General features: G+C 43.5%; 1 protein-coding gene across 3 annotated transcripts in view; it reads right to left on the bottom strand.

The window, feature by feature from the left end:
* ZBTB40 (zinc finger and BTB domain containing 40) overlaps nucleotides 1-14,316 on the bottom strand; it is a 295,060-nt gene that overhangs the window by 182,909 nt on the left and 97,835 nt on the right. For all 3 annotated transcript variants that reach the window (XM_069240709.1, XM_069240706.1, XM_069240708.1), the window contains exon 8: nucleotides 6,004-6,140. In XM_069240709.1, coding sequence (XP_069096810.1) covers nucleotides 6,004-6,140 — 137 coding nt within the window. The remainder of the gene's footprint in view (nucleotides 1-6,003; nucleotides 6,141-14,316) is intronic.

The following is a 14,316-nucleotide window of genomic DNA, read 5'->3' as shown; positions in this document are numbered from 1 at the left end:
GGCTGGTGGAGCATTCTGATCTCTCTTTGGCTTTGGGGGGGGGGGGGGCGGGGGGGGGAGTTGCTGGCTGCAGGGGCCCCCCATTTGTGGCTGTTGGGGGTGACCAGATATTTTAGACGTCACGTGGAAACCGAGTTTTGGATTGCAATCCCTTCCTCACCCCCAACTTCTAGATAAACCTCCAACTCTCCATCACAGGGACCGGCCCGGAGTTCTGTGGAGAGGACACCTTAAGGGGGACATCATGAGCAAAGCGCAGAATAAAACAAGCACAGCTACCCAGGACACAGATGAGACTTCCCTAGTGCAGCAGGTGGTGGGAAACCAGGGCACTATTGAAACCTCCATACACATGCACCTAGATGAAGTACTGGCTGCCATAGCAGACACCAAACAGATGCTACAAGACATCAGTGCATTATCTGTGGGCCTGGGACTGCTACGGGCGAAACACCATAAACTGGAGGAGGGGGTTAAAACTGTGGAAACCACAGTGGGTGAGATTAAACCGGACCAGGCCGCGCTGACTCGTAACATAAGTGACCTCGCTGAGAGAGTGAAAGTACTATAACAAAGGGCAGAGGATGCAGAAGACCGCAAATGTCGCAACTATATAAGCCTGATAGGACTGCCAGAGGGATCGTAGGGCACTGACATGGTTGCATTTCTGGAACACTGGACCTAAACAGAGGAGCACCGGATTGCCTCATTCCTTTCTTCACATTAGAGAGGGCTCACAGGGTGCCAATACAGTCACTGGCCCCGGGTCGTCCTTCTTGCCCAGTGGGGACGCGAATGCTGCATTTTTAAAGACAGGGATGCCATACTCCACAAGGCACATAACAATGGTCCTTATGTACTGGGGAATGGAAAGGTATTGGTGTTTCCAGATTACAATGCAAGAGCGCAGGCTCAAGGAGCGCCTTATCAAACAATGAAGAAGGGGCTCTGTGAAGAAGGATTGCAATAGTCGCTGATGTTCCTGGAAAAACTACGGATCATTCAGGATATAACCACCCACTACACCAACACAACTGAAGAAGCCTGAACTTGGCTTGATGCTCACGGAATGGGAGCACAACGCCTACTGCCCAAATCCAAATCTAGGGAATCTAGATGGAGACTCAGGAGAAAAACTGAGGGCAGACCAGAGGAATCCTTCCTGAAAAAAAACTCTCCCTCTCAGACAGAACAGGAAAGGGAGGCAGTGCTGATGGCTATGGCAGAAATGGCATCAACACACCAAACAGACAGCAAGGCGGACAGTTCGTGGGAGCCTGGCTCGAAAATGTGTGGCTCAGAGTACTCACACTTGTTGGATGAGAAATTGCCTGCTGTGACTCCGCAGATGAGAGATGAAATGATGTGACATTAGAGTCACTTGAGTGACTCTCCCAGAGAAATTCGGTTATTGCCACTGCTGTATCCATGAATGGTGGGGGACGGCACCTGATGTTGTGCCGACACAATCTATGTAGGGGTTCACCATTGGTAACATGGATTATGTGAGATCAGACAAGAACTGGGTTTGTTACATATAGGGCCGGAGCGGAACTCTGAACTGAAATCTTTTATCTGATCCCCTCAGGAAGATTGCCTATTCCAGTGAACTAGGAGTGGTGGTCTAATAATAATATTTTTGTCTTCTAGTTTTGGATGGCCAGCTGTTCCTGGACTGCCTCTGAGTGAGGAAGTTTTTATTGGGAACTGTTTTTATTGGTCCTAAGGGTCATTGATATTTGAGAGGGCTGTGGAAGGCAGGAGGGGTCTGTCAACGAATATTCAACACGCATATGCCTTTAGCTCGAATGGATGAACCAAAGCCCACATTTTCCTTTATAACTTGGAATATTAGAGGGACGGGGTCGGCCACTAAGTGATATAATATGCATAGATACTTACCACATTGAGAGGTGCAAATAGTCCTGTTGCAAGAAACCCATTTAATTCATGGTGAAATAGAACTCACATTTATGCAACTTCCTACTTGGCCTACTCACGGGTAGTGCTCATATGGATAGGGGCAGGAGTCCCATTTGAACATATGCATACACTGATAGACAAGGAGGGACGTTATGTCCTGTGTAAAGGTAGACTTCTGGGTAAGGAGATAATCTTATAATCTATTTAAGCACCCAAATCAAGACCAAGTGATGTTTTTGAGGGAGTTATCTAACAACCCCTTGGCTACCATGGGAGCTGGAAGGTTACTCTTAGGAGACGACTAGACATGTTCCTATGCCGATCCACATTTGGCCACACTGCACTAAACACCAAATTTCTGGGACGCACCTTGCTGGACCATAGCCCTCTGTGACTGAAAGTTTGGCCCTTGCCGGAAAGGCCAGTGATACCCCTTTGGTATCTTAATCCCCTAGTACTCGAGGACATCCCCTTTAAAGAGTCTTTACATAAGGCTCTAGCAGACTTTTTTTTACCACAATCAGGGATCGGCCACTAACAGATAATTGAATGGGAAGCCCTCAAGGTTGTAATCCGGGGTCACTGCATAGGTCCGAAGACAGGGGCCTAGAAAGTACTAGAAGGGAAACTCAAGGGGCTGGAGGAAAGATTGCACAAATTGGATAACCGGATATGGCTAGAAGTAGGAGTAGGAGAACTCAATAAAGAAACTAGAGAAGACTACTTTAAATCATTGGATCGCCTTTGTTGCTTAGATTATAAAAACTATATAGCTAGGGCACATGATGAGGAAGCCAGGGAGACTGCTAGCATGGTTAGTTACTTCTCTGACTAGGGGGAAACCTATTACGCAACTGTTGAGTGATGATAGACTCTTTGTGTATTTCCCAAGGGACGTCAACAATATTTTCCAAACGTACTACGAAAAACTCTATAGCCACCCTGGAGATCTTGCTGAGACAGCAGTGACTGACTACCTGAGCCCCATACCTTTAGGAACGGTAGACCCTGACATACAGAATGTTCTAGGCAGACCAGTGACAGCACAGGAGATTCTGTAGCTATCAAAGAGATGGCTAATGGGAAAAGTCCCCAGCCCAGATGGGCTGCCAGCAGAATTTTATACAGCCTTTTCTGCCACACTGGCTCCCAAGCTAGAGATACTTTATGCAGAATCCCTTAAATTAGGACAGCTGACGGAGACTACTAGAAACGCACTGGTGATAGCGCTTCCAAAGTTGGTGGATCACAGGTTTCCAGATTCGGCGTTTCACCCCTCTCCATGCTCAACCTGGAATTCAAAATAATTGAGTTAAGTTGCTGGCCATGAGATTGGTGCCACATCTGCAAACTTTAGTAATACACCCAGACCAGAATGAGTGTATTCCGACAAGAAGAACCTCCTTTAATTTAATAAATTTAGTAAGCTGATTATGTCATTGAATGTATCATCGAGAGGTAGACCTTCACCCGAATTGGATACTAATGTCTATCGATTTTGAAAAAGCACTTGACTCTATACGATGGAACTTCTTATTCGCTGTGATGCTCCAAATGGGGCTGGGTGAGGGATGGGTGAGGCATCTCAAGTTTATCTACGCATCCCACAAGGCCAGGGTGTGGACAGGTAGTATGGTTTCAGCTCAATACAAAATCCACAGAGGTACCAGGTAGGGGCACCTCTTGTTGCACCTCCTGTTTGCCCTCACTATTGAGCTGTTGGTGAGAATATTCCGCCAAAGAGGGGCAGAGCAGGGTATCATATTGGATTGTAAAGTGCATATCATGTCCCTTTATACCATTGACTTGCTCCTTTATCTGAAAGACAGCTTTCAAGGGGTGGAGAACGCAATGTCTTTGTTGGGGAACTTTGTCACCTATTCTGATCTACATGTCAATAGCACCAAAACGTACTAATTCCCTTAAATAGCAGACAGCTTTGGCCACATATTATGCTGCACAAACTAGTCTGGGCCCCTGTCTCCTTTAAATACCTGGGTATGAGTATATTCCACTCACTGATGGACCTGCAAGAGGCTAACTTAGTGCCACTCTTAAATCGCTTAGATCTGTGTACACTGCTGGAGGTCCCTGAAGCTGCAGATAATAGCAAGGATCTCCTTAGCCAAAATGATAAAGCTACCCAGTCTACTGTATTATTTTGTAAATTTGCCGGTTAAAATACAGTCCCCATGGTTCAAACAACTAGACTCACTACTACATAACTTGATCTGGGATGGTAGTCAGAACAGAGTCTCACTGAAGATCCTCTGCAACAACATGGATGAAGAAGGGCTGGGTGTACCAGACTCTGAGTTGTCTTATGGGGCCGCACAGCTGCAGTAGGTAACGGGGTAGCTGGATGGTGATAACCTAGATTTGCTGGGGCATTCAGTGGGGTTGAGTAATCAGTGGCCCCTCCTGGCAAAATGACTTAACAAAAAGGTAGCAAATCCCTGGCCGCGGATTCTGTTGGAGGCAGCTTTATGGTGCTGGAACAGGTGCTTTGGTAGATGGAACGGCACTGACTTTGCTGGGACTCCCACGCGGAGACCCATTAAACATTTTCACCCATAGGCAGCTTGCAACATGGACAGAGGTGGGTCTAACGACGGTGGGAGATTGCTTTCAACAGAGGGGGCACTTATACCCCTTAGCACACCTAGTAGAACAGCGCGATTTACCCCCGGGCGAATTTCTAACATATTAAGCTCTAATGCATTCCTTTAAGGATTTATGGCTGAGCACTAACCAAGAACCGGAAACACACATAGCATTACAAAGCTTATTGACCCTGGGAAAGGCTGGACATTAGGTAAAGTGGATATATCAGGCACTACTGCATACCGTCCAAAAGTCCCTAATAAAGACCAAAGAGAGGTTGGAGACACTGTTGGGGAATGATATCTTGGACCCAGAACGGCGTAATATGTTGGTATATACCTGTAGGGTTTCTAGGAAAACAAGACTGAGATATACCCCATTCAACTATTTGCACATGACATATTTAACACCACACAGACTACAAGCCATATATGGGGGACCCTAAACAGTGCCCAAGACGTCCATCCCTGGAGGCTGATTATGGTCATATGACATGGAGCTGTCCTGTAATTCATATCTTCTAGGAAACATATTGTCGTATTAAATGAGGTACTCAAGCGTAAACTTCAATGCGTACCGGAGAGCTGCTTGATGGGATTATATCATAGGCCTTGAACTAAAAAGGTAGGCAAATAGGTTAGTGGACCTGGCCAAGATAGTAGCCAAATGATGCATATATCGAAACAAGGGAAATCTAGGTTGGGTTTGACAGTGGCAGACTGGAAACAAGAAAGGACAGTATGGGCTAGGACGGAGGAACGGGCACTGCTTTAGGATGATAAATGAGGGATATGGAGAGGATCGCTGGGGGTGTTTTGGTCAGACATATTGGACACCTGGGAACACCCGGGTGAAGACACTGGGACGGACATGAGTGCAGCGGCTCCTATCACAAAAGAACTAGATGGCCCCTTGTAGGCAATAATGGCAATTGAGACCTGCAAGTCCAGAGACCCATGTTTGGGTTTCTGATATTATAAAGGACTTCATGGATAAAGCAGGCGCTAAGTATAGGCAGGGGGCACGACCTCCCCCTTTGACAGGACCCCCCACATGCTCCACTACAATGGCACAGATAGGTGACAATCAGATTAAGCCCTCTGAAAATGATTAAATGGAAAACACACGATAATGATAATGGATGACCCTCAGGAATTATTATTATGTTACTAGTTTGTTGTACAGTTTGATCCATATTGGCTGCCGGTAAACCTAGTCTATGAGCATTGTTAAGCCAGAAGACATGCGGGACATAGAAAAACTTTTATGCTGCTACATAGCTTTTCATGACGTGATTCCAGAGTTCCACATGTATGACTTACGTTTACATTATGTCATAACTAGAACAGACAATGGGTACAGGTGATACTTTTGCATGACTATGTACAAGATTGTAATATGTATCTTCAATGTTAACACCAATAAAAATATGGATTAAAAAAAAAAGTACAGGCAGGATTTTAAACTATTTCTCACCTCTCGCTCTCTGGGAGTTAGATTAACTGCTTCAGTGAGCCCGCTTAGTATTACATGGGGATCTGTAATGATTTCAGCCAAATTGTCATGGTACCGCCCCAGCAACTCAAATCCATACTCCTCCGGGCTTAAGTGTTCTACAAGCAAATACAGCAAAAATTAAAATGCAAATAAAGAGCACAGAAATACTAGATATATATTATCTTTTTAACACAAATAAAGTTACAGGATTCCTCACATAACAGTATACTTCCCGGCTCAATAATAGACCCTCGTCTTTCAAGTGCCTAAATCTGATAGAGTTACGTATGCTAATATCAAGTGAATCACCTTATTAAATCAGGCAAAATCGTAAAATACTGTGTGGTTGTGCACACATGTAGGCAATACAATCAAGTAAGCCCTTCAGAAATGAACTGTACTTCCATCCTTCTGGCATATCTGCTTCTATCCTACCTCACTTTACAATAGACATCTTCCAGATACACTACCTTACTCCTTTTTTTTTTTTTGTACTCTGTTCTAGTTACCAAGTTACTTACGACTGAAATGCAAACTAAACACTGGATTTTCATTAAGGTAAATTTTCAGGACTAGTGAACAGAAGAGGCACATATTTTATTTCGTTTTACATAAGCCCAGGTGGATTCCCTTGCTACGGTGCATAAGCAGATTGGATCTATAAGCTTGAATAAAGAATGCACACTGGATTTGCAGAGTATTTAAGAAACATAGAGATCAAGGGCCTGATTACAACTTTGGAGGAGGGGATTAATCTGTCCCAAATGTGACGGATATACCACCCACCGTATTACGAGTCTATTATATCCTATAGAACTCGTAATACGGTGGGTGGGATATCCGTCACATTTGGGATGGATTAACCCCTCCGCCAAAGTCGTAATCAGGCCCAATGTTTGCCCGCAAAGAGGTGGGAACATCTAGGGGTTTAGTAGTTCATTTTGACACTGGCCTTACCATGGAAGCACTTGCTGGTGAGGTAGTGTGTCCTGAGGGTCACTCAGGCAGACAATGTGAGATCTACCCAGCCCTTGGATGATGATGTTTCTGGGTTGCTGCCAACACCACTCTCACTTTGCAGTTCTGGATAGCCTTGCAGTACATGAACTAAGTAGACTTTGGGGGTGATATTGCCAGTACACTGGTCAATATTGAGGGAAAATCTTTGCCAGAAGTGACAGGATTTGAGAAGCTCTGGATCAACGCTGGCAGGCGCATAAAGAAAAGAACGCACATCAGCATGCTGAGGTGACACATATATATAGGGAGTCTTGACGTCACATCTGGAGCAGTACAGATATGATGGGGAGCTGAACACTGCCAGCTGTCAACATGTAACAGAACAGCTACAAATGTTTCTTGATCCAGTCTGGCGCCTGGGTGAATTCAGAAGACGAGGAAGCTGTGGTTATATGTTTCTATCACAAACCCTTTCTTATCCATGTATTCATGTCCCATGTATCTAAACCTGAGTGCCAAGTATATCCACCATGTTTACACAATGCAAGTTGGTAGCAATTGGTTTACACAGAAAACAAGGATTAACTGTATTCTAAATACCGGTCAAAGTGTATTAACTAAGTATGGGTCTCAATGAGTACTTCCATAGTAGGGTGAATAAATACAATACAATAGCCATGAGAAGCTCACTCCCCAAAGGTATCTAAGACACCTCGTTGAAACCAAACTTTTCTTGTATATCAACACTGTTTAGAGACATATCACTAATTGTCACAATATGGAAAACCCCGATATTGAAAAATAGAGAGGCTACACAACAATATGAGCAATTTGCATAAGGTGGATATTCACTTTGATTTTTGTCCTGGGTTTTATGTCCATAAGACATGGTAGATATGTGTCTAAGGACAGGTATGACTTTTTCACTCCATACCATTGTAGGGCCTTGGTCGATGATCCCTATTTGTGGAAGGAAAATGTGATGAAAAAATGATTTGCCCTACTGGATAGGGAGAGGCTGTTGATGGGTGAAATGTAAGTAATAAGAACTCCACCAATTTTTGTCGGTAAACTAAACAATTCATGAGCCTTTAGCATTCACAATAGACAGATGGCCTAAGATAAGCACCTATCGAGGAGACTACCGGCATCTGAATTATTTTTTCTCAAAGGCACCTTAAGGCATCTCTTAACAAACCCAATTTTGCTGCATTTGTTCAAAACACTGCACACTCCAAGCTCAAACACAACCGGGCATTTGAGCTAGATGCCAATTAAAGCAAAGAAGATGACGCAATCTAAAAAAAAAAAACAGTGTTATTCACAGCAAAGCACTAAAAATTAAAACATTTGATGTGGCATAAAATTGAACAATATTGTTGCATCATGATCCCTACTTCAATTTCCATCAAGAAGAGGACTCCATTAAAAAGCCAAGTTTTCAGCATCCGTGGAATAGTTTACAAAGAATGCATTTAATTTTACATTTTTAAAGTACAAATCACACTTCATTTCTCAGGTCTTGCAGCAATTCTCATGTCCATTAGGAGAAAGTAGTGGAGGGGGTACCAGAATTCGGACAGTATGATCGAACTCTCTGGCTCACATTATCACATAAAAATCAGAGGGGGCCGGAGAAGACCAATTACCAGTGTTTCTAAGCATACAAGAGAACCAGTGTCTACATAACCTAGATACCCAGGCAGGTACATGATTTTTCAAGTTTTAAGTTTGGAAGGCATCCTGAGTGGGAAAAGTACATGGGTTCCATGAAAGTCACACAACTTGGGGCCCACAGGCTCGGACCTCCCGGCTCCTTAGATGACTCTGAAGTTTTTGCTTCTGGGGTATAGAGAGGGGGTGGATGTCACAGTAGCGAGGTGTTCTGAACACGAAACGGCTCACATTTTGAAACGCACTTTCAAATACTGATGCTCCGGGAGCCTTTATCTTACATTGCGCATCAGAGCGAGTCGGCTTTTCCAGCTAAGGCGGCAGCTAAAGGTTAGACTGGACAGCGGCACCAATGCTGTATTAAAGACAAGTGATGGACAACCGCCAGGCGCCTAGCTGAGGTAAGTGAGGCATTCTGTCTCGAGAAGCCAGAGCAGCATGCCTGTTCACTGCCCAGTTGAAGGTCCCTAGTTCAGCCTCCCCCCCCCATGCCCTACAAGATGCTTGAGGCAGCTGCAATACTACTGCGACTGCACCTTGGATTAGACTTTAGTGCTCCTATGCCTCTGTGATGGAGTATAGCCAGGAAGGGCAATTATGCAGCAATTGCACTCCAGAGAAGCAGGAACCCTAGCTACGGGTACAAACTCTCTTGCTCAAAAAGCAAAGCACTGCACGCTGCGGAGAATAGAGGTCATTGCACAGAGACAACTCGTGTGGTCACAGCATGAAGATGGCAACCCCGGTGACTCTGGCTACTTCGGACTTTGGCGATTCCTTGGCTTCATAAAATATGCAAAGCAACAATGTAGAACCATCCATGAATGCCATTTTTTGCTCAGGCTAGGGTGAGGAAATATCACCTGGACCAGGTCCGCACAGTTCAAGCTCCAGCTCTGGTGACATAACGGTGGGCAGTCGCACTTGGTTAGATGAAACGGGGGGAAGGGATTTGGGATTGGAGGCGAGCACAAGAGATAATCGTTGGCAGCAGAAAGCGTGAATGGCACGGACAAGGGGTGCAAGGATAACCAGCTGTTTGTCAAAATTCGGAACGCATGCACAGATCCTGTTGCTGGCAATGAGTCTGATAAATAAACTCCTCAACCCACAGTAGCAGATTTAGGTGAAGAAGTGCAAAGCCTCACTCGGGCCCTGTCCAGGTCTTCAAACCAAAACAGTAGAAGACCAAGATTCATCTCTGCCTACGCCTTTATTAAAATCAGCTTATGTGCAGCCACAGCCTCATGTGAAAAGTATGTACTCACCACCTCAGATTGGGAAAGAAATTGATATGTGCTCTGTCTCAACTATGTTGCCTATGCAGGGCCCCTGTTCAATTGATGCAAATCACCCTGCAGCACCCAGTCCTAATGCCTCTCACAAATCATTCTGGTAAAAATCAGAGACCCTAAGGTGTCACAGGCTCAAGAAATTGCAGTGTTCCACCAGAGATTACACAAAATAAATGAGATAATACAATAGGACAGGGGCAAATAAAAAGTTGAGCAAAGGATATCTGATCCCGAGGATCGCACCCTTGTTTGGGACAAAGAAACTGACATGATCCAAAAAAAGCTACAGGCCTCAAAACAAAATGGAAAATTACGTAAGAAGGTCGAACTTGTGTTTTGTGGGGATCCTGCATGGATCAGAAAATATTAGGGGCCACAAGAGTCCTCTCGAGTTAATGGAAACATCGATTAAAACACACATCCTCAAGAACGCCCCTGCAGATCTGATCATCCCCCTCAACACACATCCAATGCAAACTGCCCCGGAAGGAATATTGTCAGCTCTGCAGATTATAGTACCAAGGAAGGTATTCTTACCAAAGCTATCCAAAAGAAGTGCGTCCTGTTGCCTACTAAAACACAGATCCAGGTCTTCTCAGACATGTCTGTGGTAGCAGCTCACCAAGGTAGAGACTTCTTAGGTCTGATTGGTCAATTTAAAATAGCTAGCGCACAAGCTTCTATAGTCCAGCAATCAAAACAGAAAATGTTGCTTAAGGGGCAATTTTATTTATGTGTTACCCTAAAAGTTCTAAATTAAAAAGCTATGCAGGCCCCGGACAAAGTGAAGGTTTAATAGGCTACGTCCTCAACTAGTAGTTTAAGGATTGCAATATTTTGTATTTTCATACTGACATGAAGTTTTTCTGCACCCAACAGTTAGCACTCTGCAATTAGCACTTTTTGTGTGTCGTCATATCGCTATATCATGCTGCTAAACCATGCTTTTGTTGATATTTGAGAATCTAGTCTCTGTCTGCATGGATACCTTACACTCAGTACTTTCTTTCTTCTACTTTGTCACTCTGTTATTTTGTGTGAAAACTACTTGCACTTAGGCACCAAGACTCTTTCTTTTTTACAAATTTAGATGACATGGATCAGGGTGAACTTGGCTCGTTAGGGTGCAAGCCGTCTGTTGAGAGCAGGTTGAGGGCATGTCATTCACTCCCTGGATGTGCAGATTCATTTGAAAAAATTAAGTGCTTCCTGGTCAATGGGCCTAAGTAGCCAGGTGACCTCTGTTTCTCCCCTGGGAGTGTTCTTTTAGCAAGACTAAGGCATCCCACCATTCATCCGCTGGGGACAGGGGGCTCACTGGGAGCGTAGTTAGGTGCAATAACAGGGCACATTAATAACCAGGTTGGGTTGATGGGAAGGACGGTGGGATACCTCCCTTTCAGATTGGGTGGGGGCTTGGGGACAGGGTGGGTCACAAGCAGTAAAAACAAGCAGTTGCATAACCAAGGTATTTTTCTTTTTTAAGGTTCAGTCAAGATATATCTGCTTAGGTGGCAACAATAGGTGTAAACAAGCATTTGCAATGCATGGGTCTCGCATTTGCTCGAGTTATAGCTATTAGCGTTATAAATTCCTAACTGGACTTTTCTTGCCACATAAATTGAAAATGAAAAGTAAAACGGTTGACATAAGTGAGCTGACTGGAAGCACCACGACCGCCATGAGCTCAAAGGAGACACACAAAAGGAAAAAGAAGTTTGCTCACAGTCAAATGTATCTGGGAAAGTGCAATTATCCATGTAACAGGGTCGATGGCCAAGATGGTAGCAAAACTGCCCCAAGGAGGGACAAACGTAAAGCATTTACCAATGATAACAAAGGATTTTTGAAAGGCAAGCCCATGGCCGAGTGATAGTGATGAGCGTGGGTTGGGAGTTGTTAAAAGCCTACAAACAGAATACAATACGTCAGAGTGCCTATACGCTTGACCTAAGAATGGCGGCGGCAGTTAAGCAAAAACAGCTGGAGCACTGCTACATGACATGGCAAAAAAAGTTATGATTATTTATGTAACGCTAACAGGCTATTAAATAAGCATAAAAAACGCGCCATGTTGAGCTGGTTGTCAACATTTAGGCCAGAAGCGATTTTTCTTCATGAGACTCACCTTAAAGACAATTTTACTAAGTCCTTTTTTCCTTAGAGATACTATAATTTGCTTTATGCTGTGGCAGGGGCTGCCATGAGAGGGTAGCAATTTTCTTGGCCAATACAATAGACTGGCAAATACGGAATGTAATTAGGGACGATAAAGGGCGATGGCTATGGATTAAGGTGCCTGTTAAAGACAATCTGTTAATCTTGATAAATTATTACGGACCTATCATTGATGAAATAACGCCATTAGTACAATTACATAATCAAGCAATGGTGGATGACGGGCCAATGATTTTTTTGGGGGGGAACGGGGGAGATTTTAACTTTATTCAAGACATTGGTCTCGACAATAAAGCCTTGAATGCTTAAAGTCCTTACTGCATCAAAGCGTGATTTCTTTTTGATAGACCCATGGCGTGTGGAGCTCCTCAACTTAAGCAATATACTTGCTCTTCACAACAATTCAACTTGGCTGCTTGAATAGATTTTTTTCTCATCACACAGTTGATTCAGTGCCAAGCAACTAGCATCTGGGCAAATGCGTTTTCCGATCACTCAAAAGATTTAATCCAATCTCAGATAAATGCCCAGCCAAAAGAAAGACCCAGATGGCAATTTAATCTTGCTCTGCTTTCAGATTCCGTCTGGCTGGAAAATATCTGATCTTTGATTAGTAAGGACCTCGAGAATAACCGAGGCACTGCTAATTATGTAATGGTATGGGAGGCCTTCAAGTCTGCCTTTCGGTGCCATGTCTTAACCTACCAGGCCCATAAAAACAAAGAATATAATGCTCAAGTCTGCTTGCTGCAAGCGGCACTGGATAGTACCATAAATGCCAACCACAGGTGAGAAAAGAGGAACTCACAAGAGCGAAACAGGAGATGCATGATTTCTTCTTAAATGAAGAGATTAATAGTCATTAGGCTTTTCAACAAAAAATCAACGAGGAAAGCCAGTATGTCAGCACATTTCTTGCATGATCCACTAGGATCAGAAGGAATAAACAGATTATAGATACGATTGAAAACCCAAACACCCATCTTTTAGTGACAAATTCAACAAGATTGCAGAAGGTCTTTACTCAGCACTATCACAGATTCTATAAGAAAACAGAAGATGGCCCAAGATTTAGATGATAGCAGTTCTTTCAGACCCTTATACTGCTGCAAGTGGTGAGAGAACGAAGGGAGGCAGTTTTGGAGGAAATACAGGTTGTGGAGGCAGTGTGTGCTCTTAAATGTATGCCAAATGATAAAAGCCTGCAGGAGTGGCAGTATCCCCATGGAAATGCATAAGACTTTTGCCAAGGAATTATTACCCTTATTTGCTAGTTTGCCTCACCGGTTTAGGACCTGGAAGGTTATTTCCAAATCCTTTAAGGAATCAATAATTGTTAGCTTCCTCAAAAGAGGAAACAGTGCCGCTAATGTTAATTCCTACATACCAATCAGTCTCTTGAATTCGGATTATAAACTATTTATGAACATTTCAGCTTTATGCATTATTCCACTAGCCAATGGTTTTATATGTAAGGATCAGTGCAGCGTTTTACCAGGCATACAAATATTTGTGAACACTAGTTTTTAATTCAAGCAATTGATTACTTTTCTTGTAACAGGGACAAGGCTGCAATCTTAATGATGAACGGTGAAAAAGCAATCGATTTGGTCAACTGGGATACACTATTTTTTATTCTTAGGAAATGTGGCTTTCCCAAACAATTTTTAACAATGCTATGGGATCTCTAGCAAGGTGCAGTGGCCAAAGTGATTGTCAACTCAAAAGATGCAGATGGGGTCAAAATTAATCAGGGTACTCGCCAGGGCTGCTTACGTACTCTTCATTATCTTCATTGAACCACTACCAGTCATAATTCCCAATGATTCAACAATAATCTCACAATTAACTGGGATGTATAAAATCAAGCTCTTTGCCAATGACATTATATTGCACTTAAAACCTCAGATAGTGAATATTCAGAACATTATGAACGTAAAATACGGAATTCACAGGGGTAAGGAGGTACAAAGTCATTCAAAATAAACAGAGATCCTACTGTTCAGTTAATCCTCCACTGATCTCCTTCGAGATCTCCAGAGCAAATATTCACCTCAACGCCTCATTAGGTATTTCAGTGCCTACGTAACAAATAATTATTCTCAATTGTTTGATTTAAACTACAAAGCAACTTTCCCAAAGATCAAAATGCTTTTAGACAGACGGAGTTCTCTTCCTCTATGCT

The sequence above is a fragment of the Pleurodeles waltl genome, chromosome 6 (assembly GCF_031143425.1).
Source record: "Pleurodeles waltl isolate 20211129_DDA chromosome 6, aPleWal1.hap1.20221129, whole genome shotgun sequence".
Classification (NCBI taxonomy): Eukaryota; Metazoa; Chordata; class Amphibia; order Caudata; family Salamandridae; genus Pleurodeles; species Pleurodeles waltl.
The sequence above is the reverse complement of the archived record's forward strand: the minus strand, read 5'-3'. Positions and strand labels throughout refer to the sequence as shown.